General features: G+C 43.8%; 1 protein-coding gene across 1 annotated transcript; it reads right to left on the bottom strand.

The window, feature by feature from the left end:
* Nucleotides 1-545: 545 nt before the first annotated feature.
* Nucleotides 546-25,505, bottom strand: inhbb (inhibin subunit beta B). The gene is made up of 2 exons (XM_061841207.1): nt 24,310-25,505; nt 546-2,822 (listed from the first exon to the last, which is right to left on the bottom strand). Exons 1-2 carry the CDS (start codon nt 24,689-24,691, stop codon nt 1,999-2,001), a joined length of 1,206 nt encoding a protein of 401 aa, XP_061697191.1. The 5' UTR covers nt 24,692-25,505; the 3' UTR covers nt 546-1,998.
* Nucleotides 25,506-26,640: the final 1,135 nt, after the last annotated feature.

The raw sequence follows: 26,640 nt of genomic DNA, 5'->3' as shown, positions 1-26,640 counted from the left end.
TTCTTAATAACCTCTATCTTAGCCCTAACTAACTCGGAGATACCTAAAAGTTAAAAGGCCACAGGCAGGCTTTCACACACAAACACGTTTAAAAAAAATACAACAAATACAGACAAAGTGAAATCAGGCAGCTATGTGAATCTGCATGTTGGTTTATCAGATACCTGACATTGAAATCCTTAAACATAGCTGAAATGACTGCTCTAGCTGATGAGAAAGAATCATTCCTGACAGATGGCAGCAAGTCGTGAATTTACATCTAGGACAGAAGCATGAAGTGTGTCTGTGTTTTTTTAATACAGTATATAGTTCCCGACACTTTCGGCCACACCTAAATTGGAGAGATGGGATGAATCCAAATCTTCTTTCAGAGGAAAGCAGTTTCGGGCTCTGACAGATTAAAGTTCCCTACCAACCCTGTGGAAAAAAACAAGACACTGAAAGTCTGTTTTACAGTTGCAAAATATTTTAAGAAACCATTTTATTTCACATAAACTGTACAGACCATTTATTTGGCTAGATAATTCTTAAAGAGCAACTAATACAGCATTTTATTAAATAGAATACTGAAACAAAAAAATGAATTAAACATGAAAAGTAATGTGTATAGACAAAGAGAATTGTTCTTTTATTGTACCCTGATACAAGTAGGCCTTTTGCAAATGATCAAAACACTATCGTACACTCAATGACCATGCCCTCTTGGTACAACAGTTAAAATCATGGCCTCTTTGGTTCCATTATTTATGTAAAATACCTCTGACACGAAATTCAGTTTCTTTACTTACTATAAAAATAACTTTTCAATGGCAGTTTTTGTTTCACTAATCCTGCAACTTTTCAGTGCAAACATCACAACAATCATTCGCTTTACAAAGATGCGAAAGATTACATTTCAAGTATTGATTAAGAGTCAAGAACTGGAGCGCAAAGGTCGAAAGCAAACACATGATACAGAGATATTTTCAGAAAAAGATCTTTTAGTCGAGCGCGGCATATTGTAGTATAGGTATAGTTTACTATACATTGCATAGCTCATGTGGCACTCATTTAGTGATATGACAGGACACTCAGTTCCACTTGGAAGGCAATTTTTTATACAAGTGCTAATCAGGGTGTGCATTTCAGTTTCTCCAAGTGCTGCACTGCACAGTGGCAGCCCAGCTTAACTATTGTCTCTGTGTCCAAAACCCTTGATGGGCAGAAGGAATGAGTTCTGTCCCGATTACTTCCACTGCACAAATGAAGTACACCTCTGAGATCTGTCTCGTCCGGGTAATCACACGTTTACAGGGCCTGCCGCTGCAGTCTTGAGAGGCAGGAAGCTAAGGTTCAAGGTCTGCAATTAACAGTGAAAATAACAACAGCAGCTCTGCGGAGGGCTTTCGTTTGCCGCCCCGGTGCAGTGGGAATAATGGCATTAAGCGCTGCTGGTGTAATTCCACTGCAGGACAGTCAAGCTGTGTGTGCTGGCATTCTAGTGAAGTGCTTGTGTTCTGACTTGCGTAAGATATGAATTGTCAGTGCTTTAGAAAGAAAGGGGGGAAAGTCTGCTGTGTGCTTAAAGTACTTAGGTACTTAGGGGCCTGAGGAACAGGTTACGGAGTCTGGGGACAAACCAAATCATGATCATTGCCTGATCATGTCACTTTCCTTAAATGCTTATCTTCTTTCAATTGGTGGTGCCAGGTCTTTATATTGAAGTAAAAATGACAAAATAGAGCAAATTTCCTTTTGATGATCTTCATTCCCTTCTCCTCCCCAAGCTGTCTCGTTCAAATTCAGACAGCAAGCATATCACTCAGTCTGATAAATACATCCACTCATACGAACATGTGCAACCAAACCTCCGCACATTTTAATACTAGATTATGCTCCAGTGTGCCTTGCCTGCACATACAATAGCAATCGTTTTGTTGAACTGTATATGTATATTGTACAAAATGTCCTGTTTGTACAAAATCGTTTTCTGAAAGACAATTAAGGGGCAAAGATGACTCAAGCACAACCACACTCCTCCACAATCATGTTGGGCACGTCTCTCTTGACAATAGTGTACGCATCATCAATGTAGAGCATGGACATTGTACTCAGTTTAGTGGGGATGCAGCAGGAGTTGACCGAACCTGGGCTAATTCCTCTCATGCGGTACTGGTTTACTACTGCTGTGTGGAAGGATGAGGCTGATCCTGGGACGCCAGCCATGTACACCGGGCAATTACCCTCACAGTAGTTGCCGTAATAGCCTGCAGGTGCAATGATCCAGTCATTCCAGCCAATGAGACGGAAGTCGATGTAAAACTGCTGCCGGCAGCATAGGCCACCGCTAGTGCCGTCACATTCCAGCCCCCGCTTTCGAATGCGGTGCTTACCATCCACTTGTCTCGCACGGACCACCAGAAACGGCCGGTGGGACGGGTCACCTGGGTCCACCAGCACTGGAGCCACTCCAGCTGTCTCACATCCTTCACAGTGGACCTCCAGGTCCTGTCGACGGCTACCTTTGACAAACACTGCCCGGACAGCTTCTAAGAGAGGGAAAGTATGCCAGCTGCTGCGTTTCAGCTCAACATGCTTCTCCACAAGGGCCCACCGCCCTGTGACCCCTCCGCCACCTCCTATTGGCACTCCTTCTATGGTGCTCGAAGCTCCAGCTTCCTGATAATGGATCTTGACTGTCACCTTCCTTCGGAGGCCTTTCTCAGGACCGGCTGGCAACACACGGAAGAAGAGCCACAAGTTTGCCTGGGACACATGCAGGTTTTGGTTCCCTTCATTCGAGATGAGGAAGTAAAGACTGGACTTTGACAATGTGTACTCATCTACGGGGAAACACAAAAAAACAAAAGAAAACAAAAAGTCATTATCAGTACATTTATGGAGAACATGGCACTGAGTAAATTAATTTTTAAAAAGTATTTCTTTGTGTAAAATTTGTGGTTATCCATCTTTATATTGTGGTTCAAACTTCTCAAATTTCAAATGTGAACAAATCCCATTTTATTCACAGGTTCCATGAAGCATCCTGCATATTGTTGGTACATACTTCTATGTTATAATGAGTTAATTTATGCCATACACTGCATATTTTTGCTATGAAAAATGCATATTCAAGAGGGTTATTGATTATTTGCAGTTCGTGAAAAGTTATCGGTTAAACATTGTATTCAAATTGAGATTTAAACTTTTCTGTTTAGGCTCAACTATTGCAATTTGATTTTGTTGTTTCGAGCTTTCTTCTAGTTATCCTCTTGGTTTTGTTGGTCATTGAAACAAATTGTTTTCTCATGCATCTATTTTCCAAGCCGCTTATCCTCACAAGGGTCATGGGAGTGTTGGAGCCTATCCCAGCCAACTTTGGGCAAAAGGCTGACTTCATCCTGAACTGGTCACCAGTCAGCTACGGGGCACTTATCAACATCATCATTGAGTTGGAACTGAACCTACGCTGCCTGCACCAAAGTCACCCGACTTTACCATAAACCCCGAAGTCAGGTGAGCTTTGCGGAGATTCTTGGAATGCCATCTGTAACAGCACAGTCCTTCCATCAAGCCTACTTAGTCTACGCACTTATTAAAAATGTAAAAACACAAAACGGATCCTGAAAGATGCGTACGCCACTTCCCTTGCAAAGTATGTGACCTCTCAAAAATAAATTTGTGAATGCACATTTAGATGACTGCATAATTTACTAACATAATTAGGTAGGTACCGAATGAAGTCAGATGGTACTGTATAATGACACCTTACACAGATCCAGTTTCGCTTATTACCAAATGCAAATTATAGATTACATACAGATTTTGCACTCATTGTATAGTTCTATCTTGTTGAATTTGTGTCCGTCCTTTTTAAATGATGCTGACGCTCATGCCTCCGCTGCCATTTTTTGATTGATTCAAATGAATCCGATTGATGCAATTATGATGCTAAGACACAAGCCAACCCGTCCGACTGCCATATAAGCATATAAATAAAGTGACATTTGGTGACGTGCAAGAAATTGGAGTTGGAATAGTTGCAAGAATTTGGAGGGAGCGAGCGTTCAGGGACGGCAAACATGTCTTCCCCCATGATAATTGGCTAATAAAGCAATTTAGATTCCTGAGAGCCATGCTTTTTGTATCTATGTAGTGAACTGGTTTCAGCATAAGAGAGGTCCACCTGTCGGTATCCCCATGTCGAGGACAGATAAGCCCCTGACCCCACCAAAAGCAGCAACAGTCTTGGCGATTTTTTTTGGCATCTGCCTTCATGTGAAACCACTTATTTTTTTATATTTCTTCTACCGTTCTCTCAGTTAAACCATCCTCCTGTCACTCGCTGTCTTTTCTTTGTTTGTCGCACTGCTGCCAAGTGTATCATACACCTCATTTTGAGTCTTAAAGAAATTGTTTCTGCCTTTTTATTTTGCTTGTATGGTAAATCTTATTTCTGTCTCATTTTCACATCATAGGTAAAATTAAAAACATTCACCACCAATTTTCTTTTTGAAAAGCAATTAATCATACTAATCTGAGTATTTGAATTGAGTTATTAGCCATTCAATTATAATAATTATTTTTATGAGAAAATGTCCTCTAAAATTGTGTTTTTCTAACTAGAAATGCCATAATGTCTTGACATTTACGTGTCCTAAATGAAGATTCATAGTTTGCAATGTTTTCTGAAAATGCTGATTTTTGGATGTATACAAACTGTTCCATATGCATTTTCAACGAAAAATGTAACAAATGCTTCTTAGTGTCTTTAGAGTTCCGATAAAGGTTCTTTGACAAGCAATCCATTTTTGTCATCCATTCAGTCTGTCAGTCCATTAATGACACTGGAGAGAGCCTCATTATGTTGTTGAAATACTGTACAACAGTGAGACCTGTGATCCAGGATGAGGGAGCCATTTTGGATTCACTCAATAGATAACCGCAAAATAAATATTGGTAAATTGTGAAGATAATGAATATGTAGGAATTTGTGAAAGGCTTTGAACTATTGTGTCTCTTTGCAATTGTTACAATTGTACGAATATACATGTATAACGGGTTTAATGAGCAGTTTGGACCATTTAAGCTCATTATCTGCACAAGTTTGATGGGGAACACATAAACTTTGCCACTCTCTCAATTTTTATGAAGTTGTTTGTCTTTACCGTGTTGTCTTTCCAATTATGTAAGAAGTGAATATCAGCGGGGCACCACTCTTTGCGATTGTCATGGTGATGATTGCCTGAAATTTTAAATCACCAATAACTTTTTGAAAGTAAAAGTTTAAGCATGGCTGTTTCAGCATTAAAGACATTTGCCCATAAAACCAAATTATGTTATTATTATTAGCTGCACAGTGGAGAAACTGGTTAGAGGATTGGCCTCACAGTTCTGAGGACTGGGGTTCGAATCCCAGCCCCACCTGTGTGGAGTTTGCATGTTCTCCACATGCCTGTGTGAGTTTTCTCCGGGCACTCCGGTTTCCTCCCACATCTCAAAAACATGCATTAATTGGAGACTCTAACTTGCCCTGAGGTGTGATTGTGAGTGCGGCTGTTGTCTGTTTCTATGTGCCCTGTGATTGGCTAACAACCAGTTCATGATTCAGCTCCGCCTCCTACCTGATGATAGCTGGCATAGGTTCCAGCAGTCCCATGACCCTCATGAGGATAATCGGGTCAGAAAATGAATGGATTTTTTTTTTTTTATTACCAGTGACCTGACCAGTGACCTGTTATTGATCAAATTATAGTTTGAAAAATGCTTTTTAAATTGGTGTGCCGCTTTGCATTGATTATTTTTGGTTGAATTTGAGTCTGGGCAGGATGAGAATGATTCATGTCCACTTTTCTAAGTGGATTGCAACATAACAAGGTAAGATATCCTACAGGTGCTAATATATAATTTGACAGGTCTGATTATTATTATTTTTTTTGTTATACACCAGTTTCGGATTTTATGTGTCTACACTTGAGCAAGAATCCTGTTCAATTTGATACTGTAAAGTGAGGCCCCAATTTGTAAGTGACAGAGACAAAGAAACAAGAGATCTGCACTGAGGAAGAAGACATAAAAGAGCGAGGATGGAAGTGAAAAGGTGTTTGGATGGTGAACACGGCCAAGACCCCTAGGGAGTTCATTGAGTTCACTGTTAGCACCCCTCTGAACCCCACCCATTCCCTCCTCCTTCCAGTGCATGTACCCTAAGAGTGACAGCACAAAGCTCCTTGTGAGGCATTGGGAGCCAGCAGCGCATTGAAATATGTGGCTTTCCTGAAAAATGCATGATGGGAGGGGGGATAAAATCTATTTACATGAAACTAGCCACTTTCTAAAAGGCACAAAGAAGAGATTCCAGAAGTCTAAAGGTGATGGTGGCTTTAGTGGAGGAAGAAAAAAAAAGTACTGCCAATAAGAGCTCAATTATGTCTTCAAATTTACCCAAAGGCATCTTGAAAGGTTTCTATTTCAGGCAACTTGGCACAGGTTCTCAAGCACAGCAGTGCCCTAAATGTGGCTAAATTACTTTGTTTGCAGACTCATTAGTGTTTGTCAGTGTCAACATGTGGCCACCAAAGATGGTCTCCTGTTAATAGCACCCCACGCCTCTGCCTCATGTAAGCCACAGCTTTACATTCAAACATGAACTTGTTCAGACCGGCTTGCCTTTCTGTAATATGTCAGCTCAAACCCCTTTCATGCACACATTTTTATCCATCTGTGCACACACACACACACACACACACACACACACACACACACACACACACATGCACACACATGCACGCACACACACGCACACACCCCACAGACACAAAACCTACATCAAATATCAGGCCTTCTAATACTTTTGGCTATTAAGTGCACAGTGATTACATGCTCACATAAGGGACGCCATTTAATTAACCTCTCCCAGGTTACTTGCCTCAGCAGCCCCATGTTTTAGAGCGCCTAAAAACTTTCAAAGAAACAAGAATAGTGTGACAGTATGATTAACAATCAGAGATACAGTGAATGGTTCAAAGAAATTATCAGGAATAGTAGTCCTCTATTTCAGCTTGACAAATACAGTACAGTACAATACAGTACAGTTTTTTGAGGGGGTTGGGATCAGCCCTGAAGGAAATGTGCACCATTATTTTTCTTCTGGATTGTGGAATCACATGCAGAACTACTCTACAAGACGATGATGCACAGAACAGCGCCAAGCAGAGGTGCGTACAGAAATTAAATATTGCACTCAAGTAAGAGTACTGTAACTTTAGAAAAATATGACTAATGTATTATGAAGGACTAGATGTTAATATCCCTCTATTCATGCATATTTTGCCTCCGATGAGGCTCTGTGGGATGTTCACTGATTTGAACATCCCAAGTAAAAACTAAAAAGTTGTCTTCCGAATAATTACTTGAGAGAGGAAACAAAGCAAAGCAAATGTAGATGTATACCGCATTTCATACACAAGGTAACTCAACGTGCTTTCCATGATTAAAAGGGTTTGAATACAAAGAGATAAAACATTTAAAATCAAAAACTCACATCCATCCATCCATTTTGTTAACCGCATATCCTCACAAGGGTCGTAAGGAGTGCTGGAACCTATCCCAGCTGTCAACGGCCAGGAGACAGTGGATACCCTGAACTAGTTGCCAGGCAATCGCAGGGCGCATAGAGACAGACAGCTGCACTCACAATCACAACAAGAAATATAATTAAAATTGGAAATACGCTAAAAAGCATTCCAAAAAAAGAAGAGTTTTCCATCTGGATTTAAAAAAAACATTCACATTTGGAGCTGACCTCACCTCTGTTGACAACTTATTCAATTTGTGTGCAGCATAATAACTAAATGCTGCTTCCATGTTTGTCTTTGACTCTGCACTCCACTATTTGATCTGAGTCAGTCGATCTCAGAGCTCTACTGGGTTTGTATTCCGTAAGAGTTTCTTTAATGTATTAAGGTCCTAAAACAATGAGTGTTTTATAGACTGGAAACAGAACTTTAAAATCTATTCTAAAGATGACTGGAAGTCAGTGGAAGGACTTTAGAATTAGAGTTATATGCTCTGACCTCTTTGTTCTGATCAGAACTCGAGTTGCAGCATTTTGAATGAGCTGCAGCTGTTTAATGCTGTTTTTGTCCAGTCAGAAGACCATTACTGTAGTCAAGCCTACTTTAGAAAAAAGCATGGATGAGCTTTTCCTGGTCTGCTTGACACATAGAACCCTTCATGTTCTTGTTCATGTGTTCTTCAGATGGTAAAAGGTAGTTTTTGTGATTGATTCGATATGAATGTTGTAAAACAGGTCGGAATCAATCAGAACACCAAAGTTTCGGACTTGGTCTTTGGTTTTTAAAGACAGCGAGTCCAGGTATTTACTAACAGCAATTCTCTTATCTTTATTGCCAAAAAAAAAAAGTCTCCATTTTGTTGTGGTTTAGTTTGAGAAAATTTTGGCTCATCCAGTTATTTATCTGCTTTAGACAGTGCCACAATACCTCAATTGAACTGTAGTCATCTGGAGACACTGCTAAATATAACTGTGTCATCTGCATTATTATGATAGTCAAAATGTAATTTTTTGAAGAATTTGACCCAAGTGTAACAGATACACGCTGAACAGGAATTGTCCAAGAACTGACCCTGGAGGGAGCCCATAGGTCATTGCCATTTGTTGAGATTGAGCACTTCCAATGGTTACAAAGTATATCCTTTCCTCCAGGTATGACCTGAACTATTTAAGGACGGTTCCATTTAGTCCTACCCATGCTTCCAACCTGTTCAGCTGTATTTTATGATCTCCCGTTTAAAAAGCAACACTGATATCCAACAAGACCAAATTATACCTTCCTGAGTCAATATTCAACCTTATATCATTTACAACTTTGATAAGAGAAGATTCTGCACTGTGATGAGTTTGGAAACCGGATTGAAATTTGTCAAAAAGTCCACTTACATTCATGAAATTGTTGAGTTGATTAAAAATAACTTTCTTAACAATCTAGGCTATGAAAGGAAGATTTAGCTTGCTAACATTGAAGCGTCCAGTGCTCTGTCTTTTAGAAGAGGCATAACAGCAGCTTGTCCAATCCCCCAACCCCAGTCAGTCTGGTGGCCGACCAGGTCACCCAGGTGTCTGGCCCAGCAGGTCAGGAGCTCAGCCAGAACGCCAATCACCAGGGTCCCTATGGTGTGATTCGGGTGGACATCTTCGAGGAAGAACCCAAAGGCGAAGCAGGAACCAGATGGGAGTAGGCGACGGCTCCGGACAAAGACCTCCCAGGATGTGGTCATGAGGTGGCTGGGGATCGGTTGCTGCCGAGGCTTGGTCGTGAGGCGGCCGTGGATGGAGTGGACATGATGGAGTATGATGTGCCACCAAGGCCAGGTCAGAAGGTGGCCGAGGATCGATCGCTGCTGATTTTCGGTCGTGGGACGGCCGGGGAACAGATGCCGCCGAGACTTGGTTGGGGGCCAGCCAATGGGTCTTCACCACCGCCTGGACAGGAACGTGAGGTTGTCAACAGGCCTTCGCCGCCACCTGGACAGGAATATGGTTCACTTGGAAGTCTGCTTCCACCGCGACGTGGGCTTGGCTCAGTAGTGGATCGGTGGACACCGCGGCATTGGCATGGTTTGCCGAGTAGTCTGTCACCACTGCAACGTGGATGTGGAGTGGCAGCGGGTCAGTTGCCAACGTGACGTGGACTTGGCCCGGTAGGGGCTCAGTTTGCGTGAGCATGGTCCAGAGTCAGTTGCTACCGTGACGTGGGCGTAGTTCACCAGGAAGTCTGTCACCAACGTGATGTAGGCTTTGCTCGGTAGCGGGTCAGTTGCTACCGCGACGTGGGCATGGGTCGGCAGCGGGTCGCACGTCACTGCCGCACGGGCATGAAACAGCTGTGGCCATCCCAGGACGAGAATGTCCAATTGCCGCTGAATCCCATGCATAAGATCCACAATTTCAAAGATCGACGACCTGGAGCCCGCTGGCAGTTGAGCCGGCGAAGCGTTGGGGGAAGCCGCCTGAGACTCGCCCATTGCTGGAGTGGAAGCAGGATGCCGCTGTGGCTTGGTTGTGTCCAGCATAATAACTGTGCCAGCAGAGGTCAGCTGAGGCTCAAGTGATGCTGGAGACACTGAGATGCTTGGGAGTTTCCTCTGGCCGCCACGTGGAGGGCCCAGATAGATGGCGAAACGGGTTCCGAAAAAAGTATTAGAGGAAGATGACTTGGGCTCACCGGACGAAGGCACACAGGAGCGGGAAGTCTGAGACTACAAAACAAACTCCTCGAGAGTCATCGCTAGGAGGGTAATTTCAAATTCATTGTCCGAGTAAGAATCAGGCAGTCGGTCATATAAATTTAAGTCTTCCAGCTGTGACCGACGACAGGTGTCATAGGCCAGGCCACGCCCCTCTTAGCTGTGGTCCAGGCTTGCGTATTACAGATTGCATTGTGTTGAGACAGCTCGTTGATGGTTTCAGCTGCTGAACAGTTTTCTCGACAGTTTTTTTGGTCAACTGTTGCAAATTCTGACAAGGTAATAGAGCTTTCCCTGGGTGGTTTCAGATGTAAAATCATTTTATAATTTTGCTGATTAGTGCTGATATTTAACCTGATATGTATTTTTTCACAAAAACAACAGGTAAAGTCATTACATTTATTGGGTTTTTTGAGTTTTGGAGCTATCTGATTTGAGGGCGGGTGTGTGTGAACTTGTTAACCACAGCAAGCAGACTGTGAGTATTTTCTCTTGTTCTTACTGATGATTTCAGAAAAGTACTGCTGTCTAGCACTGACTAACTTTTGGTTAAAATGACAAAGACACTGTCTGTCGAGGTCATTGTCAATTTGGAGTTGAGTTTTTCACCATTTGTGCTCTGCTTTCCTACGCTTTGATTTAGAGCTCTTGACCATCATTGTGCTCCTCCACGGCGTTCTAGGTCACCTCAGAATGGTCTTAATTTTAACAGGAGAGACAACGTTCATGGCATTTGAGATTTTCAAGGTGAATTGTCCAAAACTTCATCAGCTGTCTCAGCATTCACAGTCTGTGGCATAGCCACAGTCTCCAAAAACTTAGTGGCAGTACTCTCATTCATGTACCTTTACTTAATAGACTTAGTGTCATGATCCTGCCGCTCCAGCCCGGGCTGTGTGGGTGCCCGCGTGGTTGCCCTGATTGGGAGACGCACACCTGCGCCTCATGCGGGCTGATTATCCTGTGTATTTATATGACCCCGATGACGACTGGTCCGCACCAGATCGTTGAGCTTCATGCCCTGTTCGAGTACTTCCTATCCCTGGTCGTCAACCCGTGTGTACCGACCTCTGCCTGTTCTCCGACCGACCCTGTAAGCCTGACTCCCTTGACACTTCTGCCTTCCTTGATTGATCTCCCGTGTACCGACTCCTGCATGCCCGCTCACCTGCTCTCTTCGCCCGACGTCCCAACTACCGCTGCTGCACCTGACTGCCTGCCCGATTTCCGACCACAGAATAATAAACGTTTCTCCCCGAACTACCTTGCATCTTCCGAGCCTTGCATTTGGGTCATACTCCCGTTCCGATGGGTCGTGACAGAACAATCTGGCCAAAACAGGACCCAGCAGGAAAGACCCAGCGTCGCCGGGACCGACGCAAGGTAGACCGTCTGCCGGAGGACCAAGCCTGTCCGATCCGGGTAGGCTCCTTGACGTCCTCCGCTTTCGTGTCTTACGCTCCGCCAGCGAGCTATGAATACGTCCCGACCACGACCCGTCCGGCTCCTCATATACTTCTAGACTCTGACTTTTCGGAATATGAGGAGGACTTTGATTTGTATGACCGGCTGCCTGAGTACGACTCCGATAATTTTGATTATGAATCTCTTTGCCCGGTCTTTCATCCCAGTCAGTTTGCTCCACCTCCCCGCGTTTCCAGCACCCGAACGTCTTCGCCCGGTGGGCACAAGTACACCAATCCATTTGAGGGAACCCGCTTGTCCTGCCACTCCTCGCCGGCAACGGTGAAACCGGCAGACCCGAAGCTGGTGGCGAAGCTTCCAGCCCAGAGGGAGGAGGAGCCGCCAAATCGATGCGTTCTGCCGCGAAATGCGGGCGGAGATAGAGCGGCAGAGCGCCGAATTGACCCTTCCGTAGAAATTGCACAATCCGCGTCAATGACCAATCAGAGGCCAGAGATCTGCATAATCTCAGACTCAGATCTCAGACAACGCTGGATGGTCCAGTATAGCTTCTGTTGGCGTTTTATCGCGTATTTGGGTTCTTTAACAATAGATATGGTTAAGAGGTGTAGTCACGGACTTTATAATAGTGACGACAGGTATCCTGAAAGGCTAGTTGGTGGAGTTCAATTCGTACCATTTCCAAAACCAAAGACCCAGTACGAAAAATGTCTTTGATGGATCAAACTTTGTGGAAGACCGCATCATCAACTGAATCCATCTAAAATCAACCGGAACAGAAGACCGAGTCCGAAAAATGTCTTTGATCGATAAAACTTTGTGGAAGACCGCATGATCAACTGAATCCATCAACCGGAACAGATATGTTTGCACAAAGGTAAGTCCTATATTTGATTTTCAATACATGTCTCATATAAATGAATTAGCAGTTCTTCGCTTGCATAATATAGCTACGTGTGAATGATTGACACACTTGATCTGTGTTGAGCGATATTTTGCGATGATCTGACTGCACAAATGTGTCCCTTTGTTCGCGGCTGCACGGCTACGGTAAAGCGGACTGTGTTAGCACGAAGGTATGCCCTATATCTGATTTTCAATACGTCTCATATAAATGAATTAGCAGTTCTTTGCTTGTATAATATAGCTACATGTGAATGATTGTCACACTTGACACTCTGTGTTGAGCGATATTTTGCGATGATTTGACTGCACAAACGTGTCTCTGTTCGGCGGTGAGCTAAGCTAAACCGGACTAGCAGTCCTAAAAGCCTTCGACGTGCACCAAGACACCAAGACTGAAGGAAGGATGTTTGAGGACACTAAAGTAGTGATTGTTGTACTCGGTTGGGACTTGCGTAGGTTCGGCAATAATTCAAGAATAATTATTGAGGGGAGCGCGTGACGTTACACAAAGAAAACGAGAGAAACAACTCGTAAATCAAGCCTCGCCTTCTTTTACTTCATACGGTGGTTCACAAACGGCTATACAGATACATATACAGATTCTGCACACAAGTGTGATATGTAACACGAAAAAAGGAAACTGTCAATGACGAATTTGTCTTTGGGTTATAATATATTATATTATGTGGCTTCTCGGTCTTCCTCTGACTCTGGAAAGATTTCGCGCTAATATCAATGGTTTCTCCGTCGATATGCATGTAAATACCATTGAAATATCACTTGCTGAAATACTTGAAGCCCTGCTGTCTGCTTTTCAACAATATTTCTCTGTTAGCTAAGAATGTGAGTGAGAAATCCGCCGGTAAATCGGACAGTTTCGCTCTATTCCTTTCTTGCTGCGCCGATATTTTTGCTAATTGTTTGTCTGATGTCAGCGCGCGTGGCGTGAAGTCACTTCAGGAGGCGTTGTTAAGTGCCCTGTACGAAGGGGTCAATTGGTGGCTCCCACGGCCCAAGTCGGGCAAGGATTGGCGAACCAGCTGAGCTACGCTGACGTCGCAACGGCAACGGACTCGATGCTGACACAGATTCACGCTGCAGTGGGAACGGACCCGCCACCTCGCCAAGTGCACGTTGCAGTGGGGACAGACCCGCCACCTCGCCAAGTGCACGTTGCAGTGGGGACGGACTCGCCACCTCGCCAAGCGCACGTAGCTGTGGAAACGGATCCGCATCCTCGCCATTCCCACGTCGAAGTTTTGGGTGTTCCGAGCAGACCTCACGCGGCAGTGGGAACTGACCCGCTCCCGAGACACGCCCACGTGTCAATTTCGACTGACTCTCTGCCGACTCTTGTTCACGTCGCCCTGGAAACAGATCCGCCATGGCGCCACGCCCACGTTGCTGTTTCAACGAATGCACTGCAAGCTCACGTGGCAGTGGGGACCAACCCGATGCCGCCTCACGTTGCTGTCCAGGAGGTGGCGACTTCTCCGCAGCCACTTCTCGTCCGTGCCCTGGAGTACCAATGGCGACCGGCCCGCGGTCGGTCCCCGTTCCTGCTTCGTCGGCGACCGGCCCGCGGTCGCTCCCCGTTCCTGCTTTGTTGGCGACCAGTCCGCGGTCGCTCCCTGTTCCTGCTCTGTCGGCGACTGGTCCGCGGTCGCTCCCCGTTCCTGCTCTGTCGGCGACTGGTCCGCGGTCGCTCCCCGTTCCTGCTCTGTCGGCGACCGGTCCACGGTCACTCCCTGTTCCTGCTTCGTTGGCGACCGGCCCACGGTCGTCCCCTGTTCCTGCTCCAACGGCGACGGGCACGTCCATATGATCCCGTCCAGGAGGTGGCAATGGTGCCACCACCTTCTCACGTTGCTGTCCAAGAGGAGGTGGCAATGACGCCGCCTTCTCACGTTCCTGTCCAGGAGGTGGCGACGGTTCCCCAGCCGCCTCACGTTGCCATCCAGGAGGTGGCGATGGCGCCGCTGCCTTCTCACGTTCCCGTCCAGGAGGAGGTGGTGATGCCGCTGCCACCGCCTTCTCACGTTCCTGTCCAGGAGTACCAGCGGCGACGGGTCCGCGGCCGTCCCACGCCCTTGTCTCGATGGTGACAGGAGGTGGGGAGGTCTGATGAGTCATCCTGGAGCTGGAGAGACTTCGGGATGGCTGTGATGGTGGCGGTCATGGCTCTGGTCCTTCTCTCCATCATCCTCGTCGCTCCTGATGGCTCCCAGCCGCTTCATGACCTGCCCTCGTTGGTGACCAATCCACGGCTGCCTCCTGACCAAGCCTCGGTGGCGACCAGTCCCTGGTCATCTCGCAACCATGGCGTGGGAGGTTCTCGTCCAGAGCAGTTGCCTGCCTCGGTCTGGATCCTGCTTCGCCGTTTGGTTCCTCACAGTTGCCTCACAATCGCCCCATGGGGACCCTGGTGCTTGGCGTCCGGGTCGTCTTCCTGACCTGTCCACCCGGACGCCTTGCATTTGGTGGCCTGGATGGCCACCAGACTTGGGTTCTGCCCTCTTCCAGATCCCCCTTCCGCCCACCCCTGCCCGTGTTAATTATTGTCTGTTTCTTTTGTTTAGGCACATCTGGGAGCTATGCCTTTGAGGGGGGGTACTGTCGTGATCCTGCCGCTCCAGCCCGGGCTGTTGTGGGTGCCCGCGCAGTTGCGCTGATTGGGAGGCGCACACCTGCGCCTCATGCGGGCTGATTATCCTGTGGATTTATATGACCCCGATGACGACTGGTCCGCGCCAGATCGTTGAGATTCATGCCCCGTTCGAGTACTTCCGTATCCCTGATCGTCAACCCGTGTGTACCGACCTCCGCCTGTTCTCCGACAAACCCTGTAAGCCTTACTCCCTTGACACTTCTGCCTTCCTTGATCGATCTCCCGTGTACCGACTCCTGCCTGCCCGCTCACCTGCTCTCTTCGCCCGACGTCCCAACTACCGCTGCTGCACCTGACTGCCTGCCCGATCCCCGACCACGGAATAATAAACGTTTCTTCCCGAACTACCTTGCATCTTCCGAGCCTTGCCTTTGGGTCCTACTCCCGTTCCGATGTGTCGTGACACTTAGAGGTAATCTAAAAAAAAAAAAAAAAGCCCAGCAAAGGATGTACTTCTTGTGGCTTCTGAGGAACTACGGCCAAAACTAGTAGGCATTTGTATGGTTTTTTCCCTCTGGCAATTAAGTCATGAAATTCTTGATCAGCGAACCTAGAAGTTTCTGCCTTGTGCCATTGTTGAGACAGACCCTCACATCCTGCTGGTCCAATCAGTATTAGTATTTGTAATACATTTTGTAGACTATCGCACAATTCTTTCACTTTAAACTGCTGTCTTTCCACAGTTGTCATTGCACTGGTCTATAACGGGAACCGCAAACGGGTAAAGGCACTCTGTACACACTTAACACAATGTGGGATGTTGATACACTCTTATCTCTTACCTATTTTAAATGAAGAAGAACTTTACATCTTGCACATCTTATAAGGAATAGTTCCTGTAAACAGAAATGTCTCTTGTTCTTATCTCCTTACTTGTTGTTCTTTGTTCTGAATGGTAAGAACCTTGTTATCGGTAAATGAAAGTAGCCAGCAGCATGTAGATTCTTGTAATGGAACAAAAGTAATTTCTTCTGAATATAAATACTCAAGTAAAAGTAAACAAGTCTGCTTCATTCAAACTACTCCAACAAGTACAATTATTATACAATCCAAAATGTTACCCAAGTAAATGTAACAGAGTAAATGCAATTAATTCCTTCTTGCCTGTGACATACAAGCATACAATTAAACAAGCATGAGAACATGATTATTTTTATTGCCCAGTTATTCCCAAATGAAAATGTACTGAAAATCAAAAGGCTCTGTTGTGAAAGCTGTCACTATATTATGCTACATCATAATAATGTCTGAACAACTTGCAGACACTGTAATACTATTTACAATGATATTTTTTAAAAAAAAAGAAATGTCACTCTTTCATGTCAAAAATAAAGATTTTAACGCAATTTGTGCTTAAATGACTTGATATATTTTTAATGTGAAGGTCTCAGTTAGGTCGAAAAAATTATAAAATTCAGAGGACTCTATACAGCTCGTGCACGTGATGTCACCATTTTCACAGCGCCATATTGACTGTCAAACAGAACTGCTCGACATTGTGGGAGACAATGAACCAGAGGAGAATATTTACAATACCCCAGACCTGCTGTGCTGTTGGTTGTCACAACAGAAGAGACATATTCAAAGAGATCATTTTATGGAATACCAACTGAAAAGACCAGAAAATATCGATGGATTTCGGCATGGAGACGACTATTTTTTTCAATCATAGTTAATGAATGTGAGTTTGTGTAAAACCACGGGTCATTTATTTCAATATTGGTATTTGTATAGAATACTAACTGAAAAGATCAATGGGATCGAAGGGTTAATGTGTCGTTGAACACACTTCCGCGTTCACAAGCCATCAAAACCGTCCCTATGTGGGATTTATTCCTGATGAGAAAAGATCCAGCAACAGACTATTCGTATGCGTCCAGACTTTCATACGCTTTCAAACGTTTCCATGTAAATGTTGATGACTTACACACCAGATCCATGTGTATATCCAGTTGTCCAAGGCAAGCGGAAGCGAATTAACAGTCCAATCTCTTATCAGCAAAAACATCGATTTCGGCATTCAATATGGGTCATATTTCTTCTCCAACCGATTTAGCATTGAGCAATGCTTAGCTTGACCAGCAATATAGTGAGGTAAACAAAAATCACGTGATTTTATGACGTAGGTGCACAAGCTCTATACCTATTTATTTTATTCTGTAGCTCCGTCCTTCTCAAAGTATGCTACTTGTACCGTCAATGGAATAGAGCTCCCCTGGGTGGGATGCCAAATAATCACTGGCTTTCCAGTTCAGTTATATTTAACTTTTTTGTGATGCAATTTTATTTAACTTTTATGTACAACATATTAAAAATTGGAGTGGTGGTGGTGAACAACAGGTTATTGCATCTGCCTTACAGTTCTGTGTGGAGTATGGATGTTCTCCCTGTCCCTGTGTGGGTTTTCTCCAGGCACTTTGGTTTCTTCTACATGCCAAAAACATCCATTGATTGGAGAATCTAAATTCCTCATAGGTGTGAATGTGAGCATGAATGGTTATTTGTTCATGTGTGCCCTGTGATTGGCCAGCAACCACTTCAGGATGGAGCCCGCCCTCTGGTCCAAGGTGAGCTGGGATAGACACCACCACTCACGTGACCCTGAGATTAAGCAGCTCAGATAATGGATGATTATAAGATTATGAGGAATAAAAAAAAAAAAGTTCTTTTTTAATTAATACTTGGGCCTACTAAACTACGGTATTTTAATGTTGGTCATTCTGGAGGTACTTGGAGAGCTTTTTTTCTCTAGGTGGTATTTAGTGTGAAATGTTTGAGAAGCACTGCGTAGCATACAAGCATACAGTGAACCTACAAAGCACATTACATTTTTGCCACAAATAGTCCCTTTGAGAATTTTCTTTTCATCCATTATTTCAGACTCCTTTGAACTGGCCCTAGCATGTCTTGTCTGACCCAATAGAGTGAGGTTGCTGGTGAATATCAGCTGTTAGGACACCTGGGTGGGCTTGTGAGGATAATGGGCTGCTTCAGCTCGTCCTCACCTGTGCCAGGAACGAGCCATGGAGGCAGGCAAGCTGGCAGAGAAGCACATCATTACTCAAGGCCACTTAGACAAGACTGCACGGTGCAAAAAGACGAGGGAGTGGCCACGACGCAACAGTTTTCCACATAAGATGAGGCGTATACACATTTTGCTGCCAATGTTCAGGCATGATTATTCAGCACTCTGAATTCAGTGTGGGGTGAGGCAGAGAAAGATGTGGGGGCACAGGATTGAAATGCAAAACTTTTGGCGTACTGTTAAATCTCCTACACTATCTTCGACATCGCTATTGTTGGGGTTAACTGGAGATGCATTGTTCAGAAATGTCAAAAGTATTCATGTTCATTACTTAAGTGAAAGTCTAAAACAACAGGAGTTGTTTTGACTGTTTCACCCAACATGCCGCCATCTGAATTCTTTTTGCAATTTTTTTAAAAAACATTACCCATGGTCAATTATTGAAGGATGGATGGATGTTATAGAATACAAATAATGGTGGATAATGCTAAATCACACAACCTAGTAATTACTCTAAAATCAGAATTTCAAATCAATTATAGCTTTGAAGTTTATTTTATCAAGTAAAAATGCTAAAGTGGAGAGTGACATGAGTGATGCGCATCACTAAGAATTTAAAAGTTGATGAAATGGTGATTGTTCTTCTTATCACCTACAGTAAAATGGTTGAGATGATCCAATACCATTCCTCAAAAAGGATTTTAAGGAATTTTTCTAGTTCAGGAAATAGGAGGCTTTTTTCTCAAAGTTACACATTTTGTTGATGATAAAATATTCAAAATAATTAATAGTCTCCATTGATCCGTTTTCTCAGTCGCTTATCCTCACAAGGGTCGCGGGAGTGCTGGAGCATATCCCAGCTGGGAGTAGGCAAGGTACAACCTGAACTGGTTGCCAGCCAATCACAGGGCACATAGAGACAAACAGCTGCACTCACAAGCACACCTAAGGGCAATTTAGAGTGTCCGATTAATGTTGCATGTTTTTGCAAATGGGAGGAAACCAGAGTGCCTGGAGAAAACCCACGCAGGTATGGGGAGAACATGCAAGCCCCTAATTTATATTAATAGACTAAGTTCAGTCGTCAGGAAAATGTGCCCTAAATTACAAAGCTTACCGTTAGTCAATATTGACATGTAGTTCATGGAAGGGAATGAGGGTGGCACGGTGGAAAGCGTTGGCCTCACAGTTCTGACGTCCTGGGTTCAATCCCGGACCTGCCTGTGTGCCGTTTGGGTGTTCTCCCCATGCCAGTGTGCGTTTTCTCTAGGCACTCCGGTTTCCTCCCACATCCCAAAAACATGCATTAATTGGACACTATAAAATGGATGGATGGAGGGGAATGGGTTGGGTGGGCAGGGGGGCTGTATTTGTGTGTCTGTTCCAGATGCACCGCGCACCTGCTCCGATTCGTTTTGGTGACAACGGTCCATTTAATTGCCACGTGTGCAACGATCTGGTACTTGCCAGATCGTTTTATGACTATGTTGCGTTCTCGAAACCCTTTGCCTATGTCCTTGCTACTCTGTGTACTGAACCCTGCCTTGTTAACGACCCTGCCTTCACGCCTGCTGATTTTGGTACTGCTGTTTCTTTGGACTGCCTGCCTGTGTTTTGACCTTGGACTGAATAAAGACGCTTCCGGAACTGTACCTGGTTCCGTAAGCCGTGCATTTTGGGTTCAGCCACGTGTTCTGGTCATGACATTGTTTGCCTTTGTCCCCCAAATGGCTAGCTCTGGCCCTGGCCTGAGGCAGCAACTTTGCCAGGGGCCACACAGACAAACTAAGATTAGCATCTCGTGGATTAATCAAGAAAGCAGTTGGGTAGCTCATAAAAACATGTAACTTGCAGGACACATTGTGCTTCATTGTCATTCCAAGTGGGAGCTTGGCCACTACGTGCTGTACAGAGACGACCGCTCACCCAGCATCCTCTATCTCGGCTTCTCTTCACCAATCAATTAAGACATGGAGGCTTGTGAATTGCCCTGTCATCTCCAAATTGCAAGCATTTCAGGGAGAAAGTGGAAACTAAACCCTTTGGTTGCGGCGACCACTCCATGAATGGTGAGAGAAGGCCGTTCACACATACCAGAATGAGCAATGGTGTGTCTGTAATTGGCCTGTTGTCAAACATATATCCACAATGCAGAACAAATTACTATTCAGTAATTTCTGTAATAAAATATGGAGGATCTGTAACTTTTGAGAGAGCTACTTCACATCCAACCACAATTAAAATTGCTCGAGCCAACATTGCACAACAATCTGGATAGGTTTTTGTGATGTTTTTAACATTGACAATCCACAATGAACACAGTCCAAAATGAAAAAGAACATGGAAATTTTGGGAATAAAATGTACAAATATTTGTCTGAAAATGTAAGGAAAACAGTTAAACGTAGTTTCAAAAATCATGACGGATACTACAATACAGAAAATCGTTTATCGTGAGTTATCCGCCACAATAAATGAAACTGTAAATAGTAGAGACCACCCATCCATCTATCCATCCATTTCTGAGCCGCTTATCCTTACAAGGGTCACGGGAGTGCCAGAGCCTATCCAGTCATCATCAGGCAGGAGGGGGGGAACACCCTGAACTGGTGCCAGCCAATCACAGAGCATAAAATGCACAACCATTCGCATTCACAATCACACCTAAAGGCAATTTAGAGTCTACGATTAATGCATATTTTTGGATGTGGGAGGAAATCGCAGTGCCCGGAGAAAATCCACGCAGGCACGGGAAGAACACCCAAACTCCACACAAGTGGAGCCGTGATATGACCCCCGGTTCTCAGAAATGTGAAGCCAATACTCTAAAAACTTGTGCCACCTAAAGTAGAGAGCAATTGTTAGATTATTTTCGAAATTTGTAAGGCTAAGTCAAAGTCCGGATTTAAATCCAATTGAGATGCTGTTCTGTGACATTAAACGGTTAGTTCATGCAAGAAAACACTGGTTGTCGTGAATTCATTTCATAAAATTCTGACTGTAGCTTGTGGTTTAAGCAGTAGTATTCTGGTCATGTTTTCTCTGCCCTCAAACAATTTGGTGAGTTACCAAATGTATAAGTTGAGTTTATGCTGTGTTGTTTTATTTTTCTGCTAAGAGCCCAATTAACCTTATATGAGTCATTGCTGCCATATTAAAATAATAAAGCCAAGAAAAAACAAACTATATCAGATATGTGCAGGAGGGTAATTGTACTACACTGACCTATTACTAAAAAAAATAAAATGATATGCTGACTCCACACTACGTGAACTTTGATATAGTGAGTGATGGCTGTGTTTGCCTTATTACCTTTCCCAAAAATCTGGGATGTAGCAGTTTCTCAAAATATCTATCATAAATAATTGCTAAAAGGACTGGTTTTAGCATGTTTAAGCAACTCAAAGAATGTCAAAGTGGCCCTTGCATCCTTAGATTTTTCCATATGCAATCATCAAAGGAAAAATTTGCACACTTCCAATTTTCAGATGACAACGGGAACAATGAAAGGTCAAGGCTGAAACATATACTTGTGGAAAAAGTCTGGAGCAGATCCAAAACCGCCATGAATGACACCTCCCACATGAAAGAGTGTTGTCCTGAAGTAATCCTGTCCACCTGATAATTCAGTGTTGTGGTAATGAATTACCTTCTATAAGGATGCATCCTCTCACCGATGTTGTCTTTAATGGCTACTAAATGTTGTAAACAAACAAGCTCCAAACTAACCAGCTTCTCTACGACCATAAAGTGGCCTGTTATTCCTCACCGACCACAGCAAATTAACAGACCTCTTGCCTAGTTTGAAGGAAACCATCTCTTTAGAACCAATGAGGAGGGGAGAGGTACAACGATATGAACCAACACTGCACCATAAAAAACACAATATCCTAGCATCATCTTCACCATTCCTTGTGTGTATCACTGTACTCAGCCTCCATTGTCTCAAATTGGAAACAACAACAATTGAGCCTTCCTCATGAAAGTTTGCCTGCCTTTCTAGAGACCTTGCCTCTGAGCGCTGCCCCAGCTGGCAATATGCAATCTGTGGTTCTCGAGCCAGCTGGCCAGGAGGCAAACAAGGACTCAGGAGCAGGGAACCAAGCTAGATCCATCGTACAATACCACACAAAAGCTCAAAGGTGTGAGGAAGAATAGAGCTTAAAAAAAAAAAATAGAAGAAGAAGCAAAGGAGCCTGAATGACAAAAACATGCTTTACAACACTGCAATATGGGGACACATACAATATCACCCCCTCCCTCTCCTGCCAGTATCACCACAGGTTCACCCACCCCTCCACCCATGCTCAACCCATCCGCTGACTACTCAAGTGTCACATGCATTATTCTGCGCAATTTCTTTTGTTAACTTCATTTTCTTAATGCAGAGTTCAGCAGGAACACATGGTGGCCTAATAATAATTGCTTGGCTTCCCCTTTCATGAGGCTTCTCAGATCATTCTCATTCCATGACACATGAATGGTAATGACTGAGCCAATCAGAAAAGCCAGACACAGCGAGTGTGCCATTCTTTACACAATAAGAGTTTTAGTGTACTTTTGTTTTTGTCAAAATAACATTTTGCATTCATTGAATATGTCTCTTTTGTTACAAAGTGAGAATTGCAGGATCTTCAGAAAATTGTGCAGCAGCCACTGTGAGTGTGCGTGCCTATGTGTGTGGAAAGGGAGAAATAGGCAATTGCCCTTTGGGCAATTTAGAAAAAGATACAAAAGAATACATTGTCAGATGAATTCATTAATTCCCTGCTTGTCCTCACACGGGTTGGAGGTGTATTGAAGACTATAGACTCTGGGTGACAGGCAAAGTACACCCTTAACTGGTCACCAGAAAAGCACAGGGGAGATAAAGTAACCATTCACAACTACTGGCAATTTAGAGTCTTCAATCAACCTACCATGCGTGTTTATGCAATGTGGGAGGAAACCTGGGGAAACTCCATGCAGGTGAGGCCAGATTTGAACCCTGGTCATCAGAACTCTGAGGCAGATGTTCTTACCAGTCAATCACTGTGATGCCATACATAAACACATCTACAAACAGGGAAACCAGAGTGGAACCTGCCATCAGACGCACATCTATCTATCTATCTATCTATCTATCTATCTATCTATCTATCTATCTATCTATCTATCTATCTATCTATCTATCTATCTATCTATCTATCTATCTATCTCTATCTATCTATCTATCTATCTATCTATTGTGACAATTTGGATTTTTCAGGATTATTAGCCAACGTCAGTAGGTGGAATTTTGAAAGTAACGACCACAATAAAAAAAAAAAAAAGATATGTATTATATGTAAAATAGGGTGGTCTGGTGGCTCAGCTGGAAAGCGTTGGCTTCACAGTTCTGAGGATTTTGGTTCAATCCCAGCCCTCCCTATGTGGAGTTTGCATGTTCCCCCCCTTGCCTGTGTTGGTTTTCTCTGGGCACTCCGGTTTCCTCCCACATTCCAAAAACATGCAACATTAATTGGACACTCTAAATTGCCCATAGATGTGATTGTGAGTGCAGCTGTTTGGCTCTATGTGCCCTACGATTGGCTGGCAACCAGTTCAGGGTGTACCCTGCCGCCTGCCCGTTGACAGCTGGGATAGGCTCCAGCCCTCCCGCAATCCTTGTGAGGATATTTGGCTAAGAAAATTCTTGGATGAATATATGTACAATATGTATATTAACATACAGAACACAACAGAATTATTGTAGACTATGTACATTTTATTGTACTTTTTGTTTTAAATATACTTTTTCACTTTTGTTTTCATTCAAGAGGCGTTTATTTGATCACATTTTAAATTTACAGTATATAGACAAATATGTAATAATATAATAGCGATATGGTAACTTATCAGCAATATATGAACAATATTGCAAGCGGCTGAATCCGCAATAGCAACAATTCGATATAGCGAGGCAACACTGTAGATGGATTCCCTGCGCTGCCAATTCCTGCCAAAACGTGGGTAACGTTCATCCATAAATCGGGATCAATAATGAATTGGAAGCCTACCAGTTTCTGCGAAGCTGATGATTTCCGAGGTCTCAGTTTGAACCTCGTTGCTGAAGGACGCATGTCCGTCCAAATTGGGGATCTCCACTCGCCCATCCTCTCGCACTTTGCCGGCGTGCAGCCTCCTCAGCGCCGTTACCATCGCAGCTTTGGGGATGGGGTGCGTTATGTTGGGTCGTTCCCTCATCTGCAACCTGTTCAGAATGTGTCTCTTGACCGCCTCCAACAAGTCCACGTTCATGCGTTCAGACTGATCCGGCGCGCTGAAGCCGCACGACGCGCACGATTCCATTGCCAGCGAGCTCTGAGTTTCTGGCACTGAACTGCAGAGCACCGACAAAGCGCACACCATCAATATCATCGTCACAGTGGCTGAAGTCATTTTTACAAGTGGTAAACATTAAAGTCCAGTCCACGGAGGAGAAAAATTAAATAGTCGCAGTAGTTACATATGTACTTTTTAAGAGCAAGTCCCGAGAGAGTATGCACAACCCAAGAGTCCAGAAGTCAATGAAATTGTTGCAAACCTCCAAGCGCTGCCTAATTTACGAGTTAACGTCACTCATGAAGTATTCAGTTTGTAGTAAGTCAAACGACATGCCCCGCTCCTTTTCATTCATACATTGAGTTGCAGTCCTAAAGGGAAATGAGGTTTGGCAGCTCCTCGGTTCGCACGGCCGCTCCGTGTCCGAGCGCTGGTTGGTGGAAATGGTCAGCTCGGTTTTGTCCTGAAAGATGCTCCTGACTCAGACCCCTTTCCCCCTCTGCAATCACGACAACAAGGGCTCAGCAAACCCAAAGTTTTTTTTTTTTTTTTTTTTTAATAGAAGAGTCGGAACCACGTGGGGATTTCCACCAACTAGACGGAAGGGATTAACAGACAACCCTGTTTCAGGGCAACGACTCTGCTATAGTTGACAGCCTTTTAGTATGGATCCATAGGTCGCCCATTCATAGCTTTTTTTCCCCTCCTCCCCCTTCTCCTTCCTAAAGGTTGCCTTATTAAAGCCAATCCCTCAAACACAGCGAGCTTTCAAAAAGGCACCTCGTCATTCGATTATTCATTTGTTGCTCTTCAAAAATATTTTGTTTCCTAATCACATAAAAAATACTTCTCATTATCTATAACGTGTATTTTTTTTTTTGCCTTTCAATGTTGTTTCAAATTTTCCATAGCGTCTATGCGTGTAAATGCAGAAAAAATATAGCAAGTATTTAAGTGAAAATTTTGAAATCTTTAAAATGTGATGTTGCTCAACCAATCGTAGAGTACAATGTTACACACACAGCACCATCTACTGCCCATGTACAGTAATTATAGATTCCATGAAGTTCTGTAGCCTCTCCAAGATTTTGAGTTATTTTGTTGTAAAATATCAAAGCTGTGTAGTTTTCAGTTGAAAAAGAAAAATGAAAAACAAGGTAATTTTTCACGAAGATTTGTAATCTATAAAATCTTGTCAAGCGATCATCTGACAGGAGGCGGTGTACAACCTGAACTGGTTGCCACCCAATCGCAGGGCACATGGAGACAGACAAAAAATGCACTCACAATCACACCTAGGAACAATTTACTGTCTCGAATGAATGCATGTTTTTGGGATGTGGGAGGAAACCGGAGTGCACGGAGAAAACCCACAAAGGTACGGGGAAAACATGCAAATTCCACACATGTGGCGATTTGAATCCTAGTCCTCAGAACTGTGATGCCAACAATCCAACCAGTTGGGCCACTGTGCTGCCATAAATAATCCAATTTCAAAAATGTTTGAAATGCATTATGTGCTCTTACCTTAATAATTTTTTTTTTAACTTACCTTTATTCGAGTAGGGCAATGCACATTTTTACAGATTTAGCTGTAATGTGCACGTCAAAAATAAGAAACACTGCATGGTCAATTTGCTCAGAGTGGAAAAATCCTAACCCAGAGCACTTTCACACAGTAATTCCCATTTGTAGCAGATTAGTTTGCAGTGAGATTTCATAAAGCAGGGGTAGACTAGGAGTAAAAAGTGGCCAATGAGTCATGGACAGAGTGGCCCAGTTCATGCCTGGACTCAAGAACCAGCCACGTGGCAACATAAACTTCATGGAACCTGATGACTAAAAAATATTTTTATTCACTTTTAGACCATTTTTCATGGTGTAGCTAATAACCTTAACATAAAACTAAAACCACAAAGAAATATAAAAACAACTAAGAACACACACCATTGTAACAATAAGTCCCAACCCAGAAACAATGAATTCCTGCAATTTATAATCAAGGAATTCAGATATCCTCCACTATATCACGGATCTTGCTTTGCAGATTCACTAAACTATATATT

Source organism: Syngnathoides biaculeatus, chromosome 14 (genome assembly GCF_019802595.1).
Source record: "Syngnathoides biaculeatus isolate LvHL_M chromosome 14, ASM1980259v1, whole genome shotgun sequence".
Lineage (NCBI taxonomy): Eukaryota > Metazoa > Chordata > Actinopteri > Syngnathiformes > Syngnathidae > Syngnathoides > Syngnathoides biaculeatus.
Note: the sequence above shows the minus strand (reverse complement) of the source record. Positions and strands in the feature narration are given on the sequence as shown.

Excerpts from the sequence above, each read along its gene's own strand:
- inhbb (XM_061841207.1), bottom strand. The coding sequence starts at position 24,691 with ATGACTTCAGCCACTGTGACGATGATATTGATGGTGTGCGCTTTGTCG. Across the intron at positions 2,823-24,309 it reads CATCAGCTTCGCAGAAACTG|ATGAGTACACATTGTCAAAG; the intron begins GTAGGCTTCCAA and ends GTTTCCCCGTAG.